The sequence below is a fragment of the Bos grunniens genome, chromosome 24, assembly GCF_055505025.1.
Source record: "Bos grunniens cultivar Pamir isolate PY7600 chromosome 24, Bosgru_T2T1.0, whole genome shotgun sequence".
Classification (NCBI taxonomy): domain Eukaryota; kingdom Metazoa; phylum Chordata; class Mammalia; order Artiodactyla; family Bovidae; genus Bos; species Bos grunniens.
This window is the reverse complement of record NC_141188.1, coordinates 21,095,129-21,114,902: the sequence shown is the minus strand read 5'-3', so window position 1 is coordinate 21,114,902 and position 19,774 is coordinate 21,095,129. Positions and strand designations below refer to the sequence as shown.

The window sequence follows — 19,774 nt, the reverse complement described above, 5'->3', positions numbered from 1 at the left end:
TGTGAGTGAAGGGGGGTGCCCTTGGGCAGTAGGACCCATCTTCCCCTAACATCTCTGTGGCCACACCTAGTGCCTAGTCTGGGTGGGGAAGGGGAGTGGTGAGCAAGGTGGAGATCTGAGAACTGTCCAAGGTAGCCTAGGCCAACAAGGCAAGACGTTAGCCCTGGGGGGCGGGGAGCTAGCCCCGGGGGGTGGGGAGTGAGCAGAGACTGGCCAAAATCCTTGATACCAGGGACTGTGTGTAAGCGCATGGCCGGACTCTGAGTGTGCCTGAGGCCAGGAGGGGGAGACAGGTGGCCTGTATGCTGAGCCCAAGTGCTCCCATGCCAGCCACCCAAACCACTTCCTCTCCTTCCTCCTCATCAAAGGCATCACCCCTGCACCTGCGCAGCTTTTTTCTTCTTATCCACCGTCACCCAACTCGGGGACCCGGCCTCTAAGGCAGTCTCCCTTCCAGCTGTCTCCACAGGCTCTGGGAACAGAGAAAAGAAACGAGCCGAATTGTCAGCTCTGTTCTCTCTCTGCCAAGCCCCCAGCCACTGGAGCCTCTGCTGTCCACTCCTTCCCCAGAACATCTGACCTGGTGCTGCCCAGGACGGCTGAGGAAACCCACGCACTGTGTGACCTGGGCTCTGGCAGGAAGGCCGCAAGGGGCCAGGACAGATCTGCGGCGATTCCAAGGCCAGGGACGCACGGCCTTCCCTTTTCTTCCTGCTCACTGTGGTAAGCCTCAGCAAGCAGGAGCCTTCTACAGTGCAGACCACTCCAACCCCACCAGCAACACTGGTGAAGCAAGACCTTAAGCCTCTGGCTCCTCTGGTCTCAAGAAGCCAGTCACAAGATTGATCGGCTTGGGTGTCTTTCTTCCTGGGACCCCCTAAGCTGCAAAGGGTGCACACTGACTTCCCCTAGGAGCCTACATCCCCCCCATGTACCTGGCGATGCGGCTCCAGGCTCACACCACCCCTCAGAGATGGATCTCCTCACCCAGCAGGCTCAAGGATGCTCGCTGTGCTCCATCCGGTGAGACCAAACCAAGCCAAGTATCGATTTGACAGAAAGATATGGATATGTTAGGTGGATAATGGTGAGGGGATCCTATTTCTTTCTTTTCCTGTTCAGAGAACACCTCTCCTCCACCTCACCCCACTGGAAAGCAGAGGCCAGATGAAGGAAAGTGTGCTCGGCGGTCACCCAGGGACACCTCCGTCTCCCTGGGCTCCTTCCAAGGGTTCAAGACCAGGGAGCCTCTGGGAGCAAGGTCCCCCTTTCCCACCATGGCAAACGCTCTCGACGTCTTCGCCTCTCCGTATATTCTTAGAATCAGTCAATATGATTAATTTTACATGGGCCTAATTTCCTGCTTTTGCCGTGGAGTCCTCCCAGCCTCGCCCATCAGCAGCGACATGATACAGTTTCTGGTTATATTGGTCAACCAAGATATTGATATTATTAATAATGGATATCTATATGCTGACCTTTGTCCACACAACTGAATCACTCTGGGCTGGCTGTCACATTTCTTTAAGAGGTATTGATAAGCCCATTACTGGAAGGGCATGTACAATCTTAGGTGTGTGATTTCACTCACCTTCAAGCATCTCCTGTGCAAATCTACCCTTGTGGGGTGAGCTGGTGTGGGTATAGTGCCATGTGCAAGAGGGAGCCTGTGGGTATGTGCTCGTGTGGTGAGTGTACGTGTGTGTGGACATGCGTGTGTGAGTGTGCATGTGAATGTGTGTGTGTCTGACTTGAACACCGGCCCTTTTAGAGCTGATCAAATAGTCAATTAGAGCATTATAGGGAGGTAGCAGAATCAGAGAGTGCCTACAAATACACTGTGATGTAGTGTTTGATCTTTGGATGCCTCTTGTCTCCTAGGACTAGCGCAGGAGGCTTGGCTTTATAAGATATTATTAGGTTGATGCCTCGTTCTCTCGGTGTACCTGCCAGGCAAGAGGCAGTGCTCACTGGGACCAGTCTGGCCAGAAGAAGCCACGGGGAGGTTCCCCAAGGGCCACGCTGCAAACTGGACTTTGGGGCCCTGCTGCTCCCAGCCTCGGTCTCTGAATCTGTGCAGTGGCAGCAGTGCATCTGGCTTGCTTCAGGCCAGAGAGGGAGTTTGAGTCAGCTCAGCCTCCCAGCCTTCTGCACGGAAATTCCCAGTCACAGGGACGCTTGACACTCCTTAAGACCTTGATGCTCCATACACACTGGGAGTGTGGCCCGTTGCCTACTAGAAGGTTGCCCTGGCAGAATGCATGTATTGTGTGCCCACGTGGTGTGAACAGAGGCACACAGATCTCATCACTAGTCTCTCCGTGACTGCTGTCATCTCTGTAACTGCTGTCATTCCTACGTGGGTGGACAGCGTGTCAGGGACAGTGCCTCCATCAAATCTGTCTACAGTGATCCGTTCCTGTTTGGACCCAGACACACTCACTTGTCGGGAGAGCCCCCTCTCTTGCCCCTGTAAAGGGAAGCCAGCTAGCTAGAGAGATCTTTTGGATCCTCAGACATAGTGTGTGAATAAACCAGACATGGATTAATTAGGTGTGACTGCATCATTAAATTAGAATAATGAACAAACAGCCACGTATGGCATTCAAATCTGCCTAGAACGACTCCAAAGGTTGCTTTCAAGTAAGTCACCTGTCAGTTTGGGGGACTCTGGAGAGTGAGGTTCCTGTCATACCTTGAGAAGTGGACTCTTTAGGCACCAGCTATTCCAGGCAAGGACCATCCTTCAATGGGCACCCAGATTCCACCACCACATCCAAACAATGGCTTGGTTCGATATAGCATCATCTATGCACGCTTTGGCTGTGAGCATTTCTCAGAGTGAAATATGACGGTAGCACAGGTGCTCAAGAGACAGGAGGGAGAAGTTAAGAGGTGTGGGCAGCGGATGTGAAATGTATCGATCCCGTAATATTTATGTGGATGTGCACAAAGTTGCTTACGCACATGCCCCCACACATACACACTCACACACACATCTTTTCTTTTCTTTTGCATTTCCATGAAGTCTGTTCTTATTCTATTGACACTCCCCGTTTCAGCCAGATAGATCTGAAGATGAACTAAGTCCCAGTGGTGTAATTTTAGAAACAGCTGCGCAGCGCCGGCCCCACGCCCTGGGCGGGAGGGCAACACTCCTCTCCCTCCCCATCCTAGGACAGAGCGGCTATGCAGTAAGATGTGTTTGTCTTTAACAAAGAGGAAGAAGCAACAGCTCAGAGGAAAGGAAATGAGTAGGAAGGTCGCTTGCCTCACCTCAAGCAGTGGGATAGCCTCATGCAAGGGGGGCTTTGTTATAGCAAGATCTGTTAAGTAATCAGAAACCTTTGATCTGGAGCCGCTCTTAACAAATGTGATAATTAATTAAAGCAGAGTGTATTGCACTAAAGTAACATTGCGGTCAGTTTATGCGCTGTCCCGAGTCGGCCTTCGGAAGTCTCCGTCAATTAAGCTCTTGTTGGAGGCCAGCTCATTATCAATTTTTTCCCCCCTGAGCTTTGATCAATATTTTTGGCTGTTCCATCCTCACAGAAGCAGCACTGTGTCTGTCTCGGTGAGGGCACCGGTTTATTTACATCTTGCAGATAGCCACGTAGGATTTGTTCCTTAGCTGAGCTGCTGGGAATCGCTTCGTTTGAGTGTCAGTCGGCTCAAGCTGGCGGGGAGATACAAGGGAGGATAAGGGAAACCAGAGGTGGAGCGCGCAGAGGGGAGCGGCCCCGTGAGTGCACGGTCCTGAGCGCATCCGCTTCTGCTCCCAGAGGGACTCAGAAAGGAGGGCAATTGCCTTGGGGCTGCCCACCTGACTGCTTTGTTGGTTTCTGTGGGCAGAGCTGTGGCTTGGGCTTTACACCTATCCTGGGGCCACTGGAGATTGGATGACTGGAGATGGCGGAAGCCCTTAGGACAAGCACATCAACTCTGGAAATTCCTCTGCCACTATTTCTACCCCATCATTGTCCTTTTGCCCTGACATCTTTAACCACACCCTCATGTCACCAAGTGGAACATGGATCCTTCTCTCCAGGCCCACTGTGGGATTTCTGAGGGCATCTTTAGTAGCGAGGGGGGAAAAGAAAAGAGGGACACGGAAGAAGACGATAAAAGGGCCTCAACTGAGCTGGGGGCTCTGTTCCCCTCACCTAGGCTATTTGGGCAGGATTAGATGCTTTCTGTGATTCTTGAAGATGTGTGTATTTGAAGGGCTGCCGAAAAGGTGAAAGTAAAGGAAGAGAACATGTTTTCTCTGCAGAGAGCCCAAAAGGTGGGCCACCAGGTCCCTGCCACCTCCACATGCTTTCAAGTTAAATGCAGCCCCCTGCTTGCCAGGGCCTAGCTTGATTGGCATGGCCAAGTCCTGTGTGTGTGTGTCTGTGTGTGTGTGTGTGTCTGTGTGTGTGTGTGTGAGAGAGAGAGAGAGCACTACAAGAGGAAAGTAGGACTGGGATGCCAAGGGGCAGCAGGTGGGGTAAAGAATGCAGTCGGTAGAAGAGCGGTGCCTGCAGGGAGCTGGGCTCTGTGGTTAGCCACTCAGATCTTGGATGGAAGGTCATTTCTAAAATGAGTCAATAAGTGAGCAGAAGTGGGCAAGCCTTTGAAGAGCAATGAGTGAGGGGAGATGAAACCTCTCCCCGACCTGGACATTTGGGTGGGGATATCAGGCTGATGAACAAGAGCACACCTCCACACTAGAACTTAGATCATTGATAGATCCAAGCCATGAGTTCTGAGGTGGAGCATGCACAAAATCACAAGAACAGTGTTATTCTCTTTTCTCCATCAGCCATCTCCCTGACCACACATACAGCCTTGCAATGTGAAACTATCCCTAACATCATCTCCATGCCACTTGAATTCATCATGTCTTCCCTGCACACACACACACACACACACTCACTCACTCACATTTACACCAACACCCACGCAGGCTGCAGCAACTTCCCTCCCCCAGACCTCCAGTACCCAGAGACACACACAGGTTTTCACACCCTCCAGCTCTTCTCTCAGCATGTCACATGGGATTTCCCTTCCAAGTTCAGAAGCTGCTGCAGTTTCAGCCACTGTAAACCAGTGCTCCCAGCTACTGGCTGGCATTTGGGCCTCCCAATTTTCAGTTTTCCTTTTTTCTGCCTATGATGTTGGAACTTAATTTCTATTGCCTCTTCCTCTCCTCTACGGAGTACTTGTTCCAGATCTTCACCAATGGGATCCCTCTTAGGTCAGTTTGGAAACTGACCACCTTCTGGTGATGTGGAAGGCATGAGGTGTGCAGTGTTTTTCCCAAATCCGTCAGAGGCAAGTGAGCCCAGCTGTTTTCTCAACCAAAGAGGTGGTGTCTTGGATATCTCCTCAGGCCTCACTCAGAAACTCCTCTCCCATCCTGGTCTATAAATTACAATAATGAGAATGATGATGATAATAATGACAGTGATGGCCTTTGCTCCAGTCACTGGAGTGTGCTGAGATCACCGAGTATTAGGAATGCCCCCTGAAAATAAGCTTTTGCAAAGCACTCTGAAAACTTTACAATACACAGAACGGAGGCGATGTTTGCATATCTGTGGCATGCATTTTTGTAATTGTTTTCCTTTGGGTTGTTTTTAAGCTATGACTTCATTCAAGAAAAGCTTTTTTTTTTGTTTTATTTTGGTTTTTTTGTTTGAGAAGCCACAAACATCAGCCAACTGGAGCAGGTGGAGAGAGTGAAAGTATGCCAAGGGGGTTCTTTCAACCCAATCTAGAATTCCCATTAAAGCTGAGTGGGGTGGGGGGGAAGTGTTAATATCTCCCTGTTGAATTGCAGTAAAATCTAGGCCAGCCCTGGTTCCCACATGTGTGGGATGCGCTTACTCATGCTTGCACATGGATGCATATAGTGCACATGTGCAGATTAATTTATTTCTGTGTGTGCATGTGTGTGTGCACACACGTGTGTTGATTCTCAGGAAGTCTGATAAATGAAATCATACACATCCAGCAAATAACCACCAGCATCTTAAGTAAACTAATCATTTCCCAACAGTTTTTTTCTTTACTCCTAAATAGAATACTTATCAACATCTGGAATTTGGAGGTTTTTAAAATAGGGGCTATGGTTTAGATTTATTTTAACTTTGCGATAATTACTATTGGTACTTTTCTTTAGTGAAACATTTTTTTAAATGTTTTTCTTCTTTTTTTTATTACAGCGTTCTCATTTTCCATCTCTTTCTCACAAGGCAAATCTTTCTTTTAAAAGCTAGATGTGTGTGACCAGCCAGTCTGCCAGTGTCTTTCCCTGGACAGAATAGAATTTTTATTTTTCCAAAGTGTTTTTTTTTTTTTTTTTAAGTTCATCTTAATTGAGCTGATGACCATGCTGATACTTTGGCTTCCCTGTGTCTTAGACTCATTTGAAAACAGAAATCAGATAGAACCTCACTGGCTTTAATTCACCTACCTCGGGAAAAAAACAACAATGAGCTCTCTTAGCTAAAGTCAAGCAGCCGAAACTCAATGATTTTGTTACGTCTTACACAAAACTACAAGACATAATTTTATGAAGCTGGTCACAAATCACCCAAACATAATCGTAACCCTTGCCCTTTCCCTTTCTCCCAGTTGCACTCCAAATCAAGGGGCTTGAGGAATTTCCTACTCAGATACCATTGAAATGAGAGGTTGTGAATCTGACGATGAGTATATTTCAAAATGATATACTCTCCGGAGCTCAATTCGCAGAAGGTTCCATTACTCTGTCCCCTCCCTCCCTCTGGATATAGTATGAAAGTATGAGGGGCTGAAGTCTCTGAAGCTGTGGCTCCCGGACTGGCAGCCCCTGGGGCTGCTAGTGGAGTATATTTTCCTCCATGCAGTTGAGGAAAATCTCAATGCAGAAGGGTTATCCAGGCCACAGATCTGTTCTGACTGGTTAACAAGAAGGACTGTGATGAGGACTTGGCTGTTTAGATTAAAATGCATCGCTGGCTCTGGGAACAAGCACACATCAGTAGTAAAGGCCGTTTAAACCTTTGGGGACAGCCTTATGTTTAGATTACATTAATTCATAAATATTATACTAAATACCACTTAAATTGGACTTAAATGACTTCAAAGATAATGCATTATAATATGGCTATCCAGAGAGCACTAGTCTTTATGTCTCCCAGTAACTCAGTCTTTGCTGCCTCCTATCCTGCTAGACAAGACCAAAGTTATGAATGGATTGTGGCTTGTTCATGTGTGATCCACTAACTGCATGTGTGTGTGTTAACGGTCATGCCTATGTGTGCATATGTATTTTCAGTCCTGCCTCTCTTCTCCAGGAAATACAAGGAAAAAAAGAGAAATAAATAAAAAGTGAGCGAGGGAAAGAATTAGACTAGTGGGTGACCTGTTTCTTCCTCCAAAGGAGAAAATTTCTACAGGAAGAGGCAACATTGGTCCTCAGCTCACTTTTGCTGCTACCCTGGGAGTTTACCTCTCTCTTCTTTAATCAATAGCACAATGTCTTTCTCTTTGGAGCCTGGAAAAACAATCTTTCTCAAAGTGCTTCTAACGGGGGAGAAAAGGAGACTCTGAGTTGGCTGGGAGAGTTTGCATTAAACTGGATTGTCTTCCCTAGGTGTTGTTTCTTCAGATTGTTCTGGGCTTTTTTTCTTCCTTTCTCTCTCTGCCTGGCACCCAGATCTCCCTTTGCCCATTTGCTTTCTTGTCTCCAGGGGGTGAATTTACCTTTACAGTAATCACCCCAGTCCACAACTGCTATTTGCTGCCTCCCCAGCCCAACAGCCTTTCTCTGATACGGCTGAGTTTGCTCCACAACACCCACCTACTCCCTCCTCCAGACTCCCAATTTGACTGGAGTAATTGCCTTTTAAGGTTCACTCTACGCATGGCAGGTATTCCATTAACCCTTAGAACTCTTTCCTTCTTTAGTTACCAGAGATGGCAGGTAGCCAACAAATGGATACCCACCTGAAATCTCATGCACTTAATTTAATTTTTACTTATTTTCTTCTTCTTCTCTTAACCAGTAATAGACTTATTCCATCCACACTGGAGGCCGGTACCCTATCATGTCTCTCAATTTTATCCCAGTCTGATTCATTAGAAGTTAGAAATTCAAGCAGGGGAAAGAAAAAGCCACAAATATACTCTTAAACCAGGCTTAACAAAGGCACGTTTCTATCTCTAGCCTCATGTTATAATTCAGAGTTGGGGGAAATCTAGAAGCCAAATGCAACCCTCATTCTTCAAGCCTCATCATGCTTTTTGACTTAACAGTAATTAATCACCAATGGCAAGCGAGTAATTTTTTAAGGTGGCCGGAGGCTTATTTTATCAGGATTAGCTAATAAATCAGGCTGTATCACTGAAGGAGGAGTTCAAACTCTTCTAGGACTGAATAAACCAGCCCTTGGAAACTGTCTCATTTATTCAGCTCTCTCCAAGCTTCCAGGCACTGTTAGGGACATTGTGGCCCAACCTTGCCTATAAAAATCCAAAGGATGGAGAGGCAGGAAGTTTCATAGGGGAAAATATACACTCAGGCTCTGAAGGGTGAGCTTCGACAACGAGGCACCCAGAGCCAAAGGGCCTGCCTGCCCCTGACTGAGCCAGTTTAGGGGAGGAATTATTTAGAAAATGAAGTTTTGCTTGTCCTAGGAATTCTGCCCAGATATGTGTATGTATATATATATATGATGTGTTACATATGACACCACCATATCTTAACCTTCTCTGCCTTCCTGATGCAAATAATGATAATTCTACATCTTTACTATAATACAAGGGAGCCCCCCAAACCATCAGAAACAGAGTGATGATACCAGTGGGGGGTCTTGAGAAAAAAACAAGGAATATTGTTTAAGATTATCTTCATTTAAAATAAAGAAGCAAAGAAAGTGCTCCAACCCAGATCTCATAGGAAGCTCAGTTCTTCACAACTGTCTTTTTGCTTCTAGTGGATTTTGATTTTTTTAAACTTTAAAATCTCAAATCCCCACAAGAACCTATCATTAAGATGGGCAAAGAATTTCCATACCTCTGCTTTTTAATTTTCATTATTGCTATTTTAAAATCTGGGGACATATTGAAATGACAAAGGTTTGATACAAACCTTGATTAGCTTCTAGGGAGCTTGATTGGAAAGGGAAAAACTACAGAGATATGGTTGTCTTGAGAGGGAGGGTGGTAAAAGGGGAAACAAATATTATTTCGAAGACTGCCTCCCCATTCCACCTTTCCAGTTTCTCTTCTGAACAGACAGACATTTTCTCCATATTGAATAAAGGTTGGTTTCTCCTTCCATTACAGCCCCCACCCTCACCCCACCCCAACAAACCCAGTATATTTCCATTCTGCTGTGTTTTTGTGCTACTCAACATGCCATTAACTTTAAGATTTACTCCTCAGCAGGCAAGCTGGAAGATGCTAAAGCCAATAAAAACTGCTCTCTGGGACTCCAACTATGAAGAGTTTGGAGCTCTGCTTAGTATTCGGATGAAGGGAGGGCTGGAGAAGGAGGGAGGTTGTGATAGTGAAAACCACTGCTGCTCAGAGAACCAGACAGCTCCGCACTCTGCACCTAATGTGCCGGAGGATCAGCTCTGCTCATAGCCCATTTGTGGCCAAGGATGAGGCTGCTCTCTGTGTGTGGGTGGGTGTGCGTGTGCGTGTGTGTGTTTTCATCTTTAAAACCACCAGCTCTATACACAGCATCTTCAGCAGCTCTCCCCACTACTGTTTATTAAAAACGGAACGTCCATACACATCCCTTACAACTTCCTTAGCCTGGTGCTCCCTCTCTGCCTGACGATCAATCTCTCTCAGAAAGCATTTAACTTGCCCACACAGCTCCAGCCCCGATTAATTCCCGCTGCACATCCTATACATTACGGTTAGGGAGCAAGCACTGGGCTAATTTCGTCACCCACCAGCCACCCACACACGTTCTACAACTGAACACATTTGGGGCTCTGCCTTAAAGATAATAAAACAAGGAGAAAACAGACAGGCTGCAGACAATTCCCATGACCACTTTCCTAAAAAGTTGCTGGGTTTTAATTCTTTGATCATTCTGATTCCCCCTCCTCCAAGTACTCACTAGCAATGATTGCTTCAAGGGAGAGAAATAATGTACTATAAACCTCTCTGCACTGTGAGTTTGGGATAATTTAGGATACACCCTCCAAAATGCCTATCTTTCACACACACATTTTTTCCCGAAGCCTTGCCTGCTTTCTTGAGGAGGGGATCATTCAGGCTTCCCTGACCCCCCACTCTACCAGGGGATGGCTGGTTCCTTGCTAATTCTTGCCTTAGGTTTTGTCCCTCTTTCCTTCAAACAACCAACCCCCCACCCCCTCCTCCACCACTCAAACCACAACCGGATTATTCAGGCACACGGCTCGACAGGGAGAGTTTACTGTCAAATTGATAGCGAAATAAAAATATCTCTTTGAATTTGTCACCTCTCTTCTTTTTAGACGGCTGCGCTCCCTGCTACTCTGGCCCGGAGCGAAGGAGAAGACCATCTCCTGTTAGCATTTTCAGCACCACGGCGATGGACAGCACCCTTGGTCCCCGGCCGGCTGGAGAGCCCGCCAGTCCGCTCAGCGTCCCGGGCTCGGCCGGCGCAGCCGTCCCCATCCCAATCTTTCAAGTCGCTGGACCCAAAAAGCCAAGCCCCGATTTCTCTCCATCCTCTCTTTCTCTTCTTCTGCTTCCGCTTCTCCCCTCACGAAACCGCGTCTATCAGCTTCTTGCCCAAAATCCAGCCTTGCCCCGGCGAGCAGCTGCCCCATGCACCCTAGTCCCGGTCTCCGCTGCCCGAGCGCCTCCCTCCTCGGCGTCCGCCCGAGGCTCCCTCTCGCGCCGTCTCCCGCTCGCTCGCTCGCTCGCTCGTCGCCGGCCGCCCGGCCCGCCCGCCCGCTCCTTCTCCCCGGCAAAGTTGGGAGGGAAAGGTGCACTCACCTTTGTGCATGCCTGTGAACCTGTCCTTCAGAACCGTCAGCTCGTAGATCTTGCCGAACTCCTCGAAGAGGGGCTTGAGGTCCTTCTCGTCCAGGTTGCGGGGGATCTGCCCAATGAACAGCTTGATGGCATCGTGGTCCTTCATGGGAATGGTCGACGGGTTCCCCGGGCTGTGGCTTAATCCGTTCATGTGCCCGGCGCTGCCCGGGCTGCTGCCGAGCCCGCTGGTACTGAGGCTCGCGTTGTCAGCCTGTCCGTTTGCTAACGTGGCCATCTTTATATACATAGAGAAAATCTTCTTTCCTTTTATTCTTTCTCGCTCGCACTCTCTCGCTCCTCTCCCTCGCAAGCTCGCTCGCGCTCACACACGCACACGCACACACACACTCGGGTTCTCTCCCCCTCGGTTGCTCTACACCTCGCTCTGCGCTCGCTCTCTGCTCTCTCTCTCTTTCTCCTCTCTTCTCTCGCTCGCGCTCGCGCTCTCTCTCCTCTCCCCCCTCTCTCCCTCCCTCTCTTCTCTCTCTCTCTCTTTCTCTCTCTCTCTCTCTTTCGGTCTGATCTGATTTTTTTTTTAATTTTTTTTTTTTTTTTTTACATTGAACAGACAGGATCTCTGTCCTTTCCGTTTAAACAGGCTGGACCGGTTCAAGTTCGCAGTCAGACCAGGGGTGGGGGCGGCGAGTGTGCGAGCGCGGTAGAGGGGGGCGCGGGGCCCTGAGAGGGTGAGATGCGGCGGGAGTGGGTGGGAGGGCCCCGCGCGGCGGGCGGCGGCTGGGAGCCGGGCGGCGTGGGGCGGCGCCGGCCCCCCGCGCCTCCCCGGTCGGCGGCCCCGGCGAGCGGCGGTGGTACAGTCCGAGACGGCCCCCGGCTATAAATAGCGCCAGGCGCATGGCTCTTCGGGAGGCGCTGAGATTCCGGGCCCGGCGGCCGCGGGGAGCGGGTGCCAGTTAGGAACCGGGTTTCTGATCTCCTCGTTTGCGTTTTGGGGGTTCTTTTTGTTCATAGCAGCAGGTGCAACTTTTTGTCTTTTCTTAAAAAAACAAAACAAAACATTGATTTTCATTTTCTCGTGGGTATGTAGGGGGGCGTTATCCACCGAGCTGCTCTCTATTAGGGCGCCAGGCGGGCGAAGCAAAGGCTGGGATGGCGGGCGGGGCGGCGGCGAAGGTAGAATGGGCGCTTCTTTTCCTCCCATCTGGTTCCCTTTATTTATTTATTTAGACTCGAAAAAGCGAGCCGGCTTGGAGGAAGTCCGCCCAGCGATCCGAGTGCGCATTGATCAGTGTCGAGAGAAAAAAAAAGCTACATAAATATATATTATGTGGGTAAATCTATAGACAAGAGCTCTCTCTCTCGCGCGCGCGCTCTCTTTCTCTGCCTTTTTCCCTCCTCGCATCCCCAACCTGCCAGAGCAACCCCAAATCTTCGCCCTCCCGCAAAACTGTCTACAGCCACCCGAGCTACCTGGGGAGGACGGGTCTGGGGAGCGGTCGGGCCGCGCCGGGGGGCCGGGGCGTAGAAATTCGGGGCCCGACCCTCGTCCCAGCCCGCCCGCGAAGGCTGGAGGTGGGTGTTTCCGTCCGGGACTGCCTCCCCGCCCCGAAGCGCAGCGGCTGCACCGGCAGGCGGCTGGCGGGAGGAAGGTAGGAGCCGGGCGCGTCGGCCGCTGGCCAGGCGGGGAAGCAGGCAGCTTCTGGGCTCGGTGGCCGGTGAGCCAGCACGAGGGACTGGCTTGATTTTGCCCTTGTCTGCTTTACTGGTTCAAATTGAAAAAAAAAATTTTTTTTTATTATTATTCTTTTGTAAAGCCACCATCAAAAAAAATAAAGTCCCCGAGTCGCTCTCCGGGCTGCGGCCGGACTCAGACACCCGCTGCGTGCGCTGCCCCACACGGGCTTCGTTTGCAGCACTTCCCGCTCCAGAAGTGCGGGGCTGGGCGGCACGTGAGGGAGAGGGCCGAGGGTCTGGCCGCCCAGCCCGGACTCCGCTGGGTTCCTCATCGGGCCCGCGGTGGCCGGGACGTCGGCTGCGCCGGAGAGGGAGTGGCTGGCGCGGGAGCTGGGTTCGAGCAGCCCCGCCTCTGGGGGCCAAGGCTGGTAGTGAACTTGATTTGGGAAAGCAGATTTTCCTTTTTAATGATATTTACCTGCTCCCCATGCTCTCCTATATTGGCGTTTCCAGGACAGCCTCTTCTCGGCTTCAGAAACCGGACAAATAAGATAACGCGCCGCTCCCTCGCGGGTTGCGGGGCAGAGCTGATGGTGTGACCCTGGACTGGTCCCTGTCGGTCCCTTTCCGGTGTTTTGCGTTTCTCTCTCCTTGCCCTCGGCTTACGTGACGTTACTAGACGATATGTTTAAAATTTAAGTTAAAGAAATGAGACCCTAGCTGCCTGAAAACCGAGACCCAGCCCGTTTGGTACAGCCACGACGCCGCCAAGCTCTCCAGCGCCGGAGGAGGCCCCGAGGTTCGCTGCCCCAGGCCCGGAGTCCAGCCAGGACACCTCTCCCTGACGATCCCGAGCCCAACCCTAACAGCAAGTACAGTTCTGAGAATTGTGGAACTTCATCCTTTCATTTTAAGACACTCCTGCCTTTGCTTGATGGAATCTTGTGTAAGTAGAGTGGGTTCATAACTCGGTTCAGGGCTTACATTATCCAGTGTTATCTGATGGTCTAAAAAACGCCCAAGTTGAAGGACTGCAACAGAAACTCACACGGAGAGCTTCCCTGACATGTGGCTGTGGGCTTGGTGTGCCCATGAAGTGCTCTAATAAAGCCCCGTGTCCCTTGTAGCCACACGGAGGGCTTGAGCTGGTGGCTGGGAGATGGGTGCGTATGTCTGTCAGGATTATGGGTGCTTGTGTGGAGGCAGTGTGGTTATGTACCTAGACCCTGTTTGTATCTATACTCTGCGTGTGTGTGTGTGCATACACCCACTGGGCTAAGACCTCTCTGTCCCCTTTCCCACAGGACACATCAGCAGAGGCCAATAACTTTGTTCAAAACCTCACTTCCAACATTATCCTGTGGCACTGATACTTACTCCCAGAATCACACAACAGAGTGGAATGTATTTTCTGCCATAAAAGGGGAGTTTAGGAGAGTGATTCCTTCTTGAAGCCTCTTTTTCTCCTTGCCTCCCCCACCTGCCAAAGTGAAATGAGGACCAGCGGAAGTAAAGAAACTGAGCTGAGGAGGGCTGGGGAAAGAAGGGCCTGCACAGAAGAGGGGACTGAGGTTCACGGTCCACTTCTTTCTGACCCTCAGCCCCTTCCCTCCAGGTTCAAATAAATTATTCATAGGCATTTCATTATTCATATTTTATTATTAATAATAATAGCCAATACATAAATAAAAGCAGCCCCTGGGCAGGAGTGAGTTGGGGCATGGAGTTGTTACTGAAAGGGGAACGTCTGGTTATTTCAGAGGCTTGCAAAGACTCCTTGCTTCTTGCTTTTCTGCGCATCTGCCTCCTGCACCCTGGTTCCTCTTCACATCCGGACCCTGGACCTGAAGCTATGAAGAGCCTCTTCTTCCCTAAGGAAGGTTCCTGACTCTCCCCTCTCTCCCATCTGAGGACGGCTTATTTTGGATCTGGGCTGTCTTCCCTTGCACATTCTTCAACTTTTAGCTCCAGGGCAGGTGTGTGGTAAAACACCCCACCTCCCCCCAGCTTTCTGGGCCAGGAGCGGCTTCTGCCAAGGCAGGATCTCTTAAAGACGCAGTGAGGATCTCTTCGGCTCCCTCCTCTCAGCCACAGCTGAGAGATAGGGTTACCATGACACAGACATGTGTCTCAGAACATAAAGGGCCCCTGAGAAGACAGTAAAGAACGTGGTTCAGTTGGTGCTTTGGCCTCCTTGTCCTTGATCACCTAGAAAGACTTACATTTTTTTAACCTTCAATCATCAAAGAGAAATGTAATTAGAGGAAGATGGGGGCAAAGTATGACTCACTGTGGCATTTAAACAGATTGAAAACTTTTTCTGCAAGTGCCACTTCGTGGCCACAATTGTTCCATCCACTGAGAGGGAGAAGGCTGGCAAATGGAAGGGGAGCTGCAAACAATTGCTTCTCATTTGCTCTCTGCCTTTGGGGTTTACACACTGATGCTGATTCATCTTTGGGGATGTAAGGCACCCCATCCATGTGGTGGGAATCCTGACTCAGGGGTATCCTTGTGCAGCCTCTCGCTTCCTGCTCGTCACTTCCTTTTGCCCCCCTCCTCCTCAAGAAGGGAAGAGGGCCTCATTGTGCTCAGCTCCCCTCCAGCTGGGGGACCGTTACTCCCCTCCCTCTGGTACCCACAGAACCACGTTTGCAGCTTTGGCCATGACCACACACCCTCAGACCTGCATGGGCTCTCCTGCCTGTGAATCTTCTTTCTTAGTTGAGACTGAGACCTGGCGGAGGGCGGGAACCAAGCCATCTGGAGAGGCAAGGGCACGCAGCAGGTGCTAGGGTGGAGTTTCTAGATCCCAATGTCTAATTTGATTTTGGGAGCAAGGCTGTGTTCATTCAAATGGACTCTAAGGATAGGGGCTGCAACTGCTACTGCTAAGTCACTTCAGTCATTTACAACTCTGTGCGATCCCATAGATGGCAGCCCACCAGGCCCCCCTGTCCCTGGGACTCTCCTTGGGCAAACTCTCCCAGAAGGAGTTCAAAGCCCAGGGTGAGACACAAGCAGGGTAGAACATGCACAGCAACTTGGCTTAGAGGCACCCACTCAGTCATTCTTACATTGATCCAGCCTGTCCTTTTCTCCCCTGGCAGCAACAGAGAAAGGACAGGCCTGGGAAGACCCAGCTATCTTGTTAGAAAGACCAAAGTCATCCCAAGTGAAAAGCCTCAGAACAGCAAACGGCAACAGATGGTTAAATGTCTTCCTGGCCGAGGAGTTCCACATCCACACGAGGGAAAACAGAAGACGATCTTGAGCTGTGTGTGGTGATCTGTGATGGGGGTAGCAGTCTTGAGGTAAAATGGGCAGGATGAGGAAGGGTAGATGGCCAAAGAGCTGGCTGATGGCCTGGCCTTAGGGCTAGGAGGGCAAGAAGTATCTGTTCTCTAAGGTTTTGTTGAGAGCCAGCTGAAAACAGAGCTTCGGTCTGATGGGGCACCCCCAGCAGAGACCAGACCTCCAGTTAAAGTCCTTCTGGAGTGAACTGCTTGCCCAGCCCTGCAGAGGGCAGTGAGGGGAGGTTGGAGAGAAAGAGAGGCTCAGTTGCTTGCTGTTGGGCCAAGAGACTGACTCAGAGCCTGGTAAACCAGCCAAGGGCAAGACTCAGTTGGGGGCTCGAGGGAAAGTTGCGGGAGAGTTGTGCCATGGGATCCTGGAGAGGGTGACGCTGCAGTGGTAGCCAGGGTTGGCTAGCTGGTGGGGTGAGCTCTGATCTGGCCCTGCAGGAAGTGGTGGGTCCACTTGGGAAGAGATGAGAGAGGTTGAGGCAGTGGGTGGAGCTGCCGGGCCTGAAAAGGACAAGGAGCTCTGGGCTCTGCAGGATGCTGAAGAGGTAAGGCTCCTGTGTTGAGGCAGGTAGGGTGGGCAAGGCGAGGCTTAAGGCAGCCTCTGAAGTCTGTTTTTCTATATTCCTCATAAGCCCAGGGGTTCTGTCCTTGAATAATTTGGGAAGATTTCGTGGTATAAGGAACAGTAATTGAGGTGGGAAAAAACAGGAAAACAGCATCTGCCTTTTCTCAGTTAATTAGCAGTCTCCTGCCACCCAGAGTGCACAGTTGAAGGGCTCCCCTGTCCTGTCCTGAGCCCTCAGCAGGCCTGGCCAGGAGAGTGAACCCTGGAGGGAGGAAGAGAATTGGAGGTGGTCCGCAGCGTGTTTGTGGGAAACCCAGGGACTCCCCAGAAGGGACTGGCTGCCTCCTGGAGCTCAGGTAAGTGGCAGGGCTGGTAAGGCCGGGGCCTCTGGGCTTCTCCCCTGGCTGGCTGAGCCCCTCGGGACACGTGGCCTTGGTCTTGTGGGAGCCCCTGGGCCTGGGCAGTGGCAGGAAATGCCACGGGGAGTCTCCCGCCTTTGGGTCAGTATGCATGTGCCCTCCAGGTTCCTGTTCCAGGCTTTCATGCCGATCCAGGCTTTGCCTCACTTTCGCTGAGGGCGGGCAGGAAATGGAAGGGCAGGACAGACAGACCTGGAGATGTTGCCTCTGGAATCCTGCTTCCTGCATCCCCGGTTGGGGCTGGGCCAGCCTGAAGTCAGTGGGAGGGACCTAGTCATGCCTTGCCTGGGTCTCAGCTTCCTCCTCTGTAACATGGAGACTGGGGTCCTTTCTGCCACCCTCGTTTCCTTCCTCACATCACATCCAAGAAGGGGAGACGATACCTGGGAGGCTGACTCACGGTTCTCATGTGAAAACTGTTACGGTGAGAACAGAAACTGAGGGTCAAAATAGGCGACGGAAAGGTGTAGAGAAAGTTATCTTATTTGAACTGAAGCGTTGGGAGTTTATCTTTTCTAAACACTTATTTATTTTTTTTCTTAGAAAGGAGCCAGCACTCCGTCCACCGGGAGCAGGTGCTTATGACTGTGTTTAGGTGAAACTGGCTTCAAGTCCTGCCTCTCCCACTTACTAACTCTGGGACTTTGGACAGGTTCTTTAGTCTCTTTGTGGCTCTGTTTTCTTACGTGTGAAATAGGAAGAGGAATAGAAGCTTCCTCGTTAAATGGTGATGAGGGGTAAATGAGTAGATGCAGGGGAAGTGCTTAGATCAATGTCTGATCAGCCAGTATTGTCAGAGCATCACTATACGCTGTGGGTGGGGAGTGAGGCGGGCGCTGAGGGGCTGGCCCAGGCCCCTCCACATCCTGCAGAGGAGGAGGTGTGCCTCCTCCAGCTGGGGCCTGAGTGGGACCCTCAGTGGGTGCCCTCACTTGCTGCCTACTTGTTTCTCAGCATGCTCCTGGGAGCGGCATCCTTCAGGGTGAGCGAGGCGTCATCAGCGCCTCTACCTGGGGCCTGCCCTGGGTACCAGCTGCTGGCACTCCGCGGCCCCTTCTTACCTGTGAGGTGTTGCTGTAGCAAGTCCTTTTAATTGTGATGTTTTACTAATTAGTTTTTAATTATGTTAATTTATTGTACATGAGCCCTGAGGTTTTCAGACACTGGGCTCACTTTAGAAGCTGGAATAGTGACTTACGTTTATTACACACACCCAGTGCTGTGCATACATGTCACTTTCTCGGGGCCGTGATTTCTCTGATAAAGTTGCTGGACGCATAGCTTCTATCTGTGCTCTCTCATCTGAATTCTCCCTACTGCTGCCAGGTTCTCAGGCTGGCATGGCACCCTTCACATAGTTTTGGGGATTAAGAAACCCAGCATCTGCTGGCAGTGGACATGTGCTGGTGACCTGGAGTGAGGTGGTTGGAGGAGACCCCAACTGGAAGGGGGCTGGGGAAGGTGAGCTAGCAGGACGTTTACATTGGGCTGTTTCTTCAAAGGGTTGTTTTCTAGGGGATTCAGAATCATGCATCTGTGTGGACCCCTCACCCAGCAGCTGAGGGCTGACAAGAGCTTGACAAGGAATCTGCAGCTGCTTGGTTTGGGGAGAGAGAAGTAGAGATGGGTAGCGGGTGGAGAGGGCCCACAGCACGGTCAAGTTGGGTAGTGAAGGCCAGGGCAGGATGTAGGCTTGTGTTCCAGGGTGGCAGGTGGCCATGGGGTAGGGGTTTGCAGCAGGCTGAGCCCACAGGAAAGACTCAGGGTAAGAACTCTCTGACCATCTGTTAACACAGAAGAGTATTATCAATGGCACAAGACCGGGACAAAGAAGGTAAAGACTGGGTATTTAAGGGAGAAATCACCCATCACCTCCAGCCCAAGACATGTGCTGAGTGGGAGGGACACTTTACTGGGCCCATTTCCCACAGGTCATTTCCACATTCAAAGGCTGAAGGTTTGCTACCACTAGGAATATTTAAAGAAGGTACCATAGGTTTTTAAGAACCATCCTCCTCCCAGCAAATAATTTCCAGATGGCAACCTTCTTTTAATAAGTTTAAATTCTTTCAAAGTGTTTAAGCAAAGTTGTGTATGTAAATTCTGCTCTCTTACTAAGCAGACACATTCATATAAATCTTGTGCAGAGTAAAATTTAAAGAAACACAGTCTATAAATACGACTGGGAATTTATTGCTTAAAAATATGTATATGACTTTGACTATAGAGACATGTATGCATAGTGCATGCACTGTGTATAGAAAGAGTCTGAACTTTGAAATCAGACAGGTTTTTAACCCACCAGCCACACAAGTCCTGCTCTCAGCCTCAGTTTCCTTATCTGAAATACGGGCATGATAACACTGCATATGATTGTCATAAAGAGGCGATCTTTATGTCCTAAAAGGTAATAAATATATCGTGTCTGCCCCACTGCCATTAAAGGTGAGCTGTGATTATTGTGAGTGGATTTATTAAAAAGTAAACTAAGGCTCTCCTTTCCAGGGATAAATATAAACTGTAGCTAGAAATAGCATTTAGACCATGCGTAACAGGACATGGGTATTTTCTGAGGAAGAGGACAGTTGGGGTTTCTCCTCAGTGGTCCTCTGAGTGTGTTGGGGAGATAAAAGTAATGTAAGTATCTGGTTGTGGGTATAGTGTTGTGAAGGTGTTTGGGGGAGCAGAGCCTGTGTCAGGGAGGGGCCTCATGGGTTTCTCCCCACCCAGCAGTTCAGCGATGCCCACCTCACTTAGGCTTGGGAAGGGCCCACATTGTAGCACACCCGGCACCCCCCACTGCCTGGGAGCCTGCACCCACACATCTGTGTGCCCGA

The 19,774-nt window shown here is 50.2% G+C and overlaps 1 protein-coding gene and 1 long non-coding RNA gene across 50 annotated transcripts in view; one reads left to right on the top strand and one right to left on the bottom strand.

The window, feature by feature from the left end:
* CELF4 (CUGBP Elav-like family member 4) overlaps nucleotides 1-11,717 on the bottom strand; it is a 314,667-nt gene extending 302,950 nt beyond the window's left edge. For all 47 annotated transcript variants that reach the window (XM_086372670.1, XM_086372713.1, XM_086372682.1 and 44 more), the window contains exon 1: nucleotides 10,978-11,717. In XM_086372670.1, coding sequence (XP_086228796.1) covers nucleotides 10,978-11,263 — 286 coding nt within the window. In that variant the 5' untranslated portion in view covers nucleotides 11,264-11,717. The remainder of the gene's footprint in view (nucleotides 1-10,977) is intronic.
* Nucleotides 11,718-11,830: 113 nt separating this feature from the next.
* On the top strand, nucleotides 11,831-19,491 carry LOC147345914 (uncharacterized). 3 transcript variants are annotated; one of them, XR_015153712.1, is made up of 7 exons: nucleotides 11,831-11,991; nucleotides 12,202-12,301; nucleotides 13,162-13,594; nucleotides 14,409-14,624; nucleotides 15,759-15,962; nucleotides 16,687-16,874; nucleotides 17,481-19,491. It is a non-coding gene; the product is annotated as an uncharacterized LOC147345914 (long non-coding RNA). The 3 variants fall into 3 exon arrangements; XR_015153713.1 differs by having other exon boundaries at nucleotides 13,405-13,594; nucleotides 16,750-16,874; nucleotides 17,481-19,490; XR_015153711.1 differs by having other exon boundaries at nucleotides 16,750-16,874; nucleotides 17,481-19,489.
* Nucleotides 19,492-19,774: the final 283 nt, after the last annotated feature.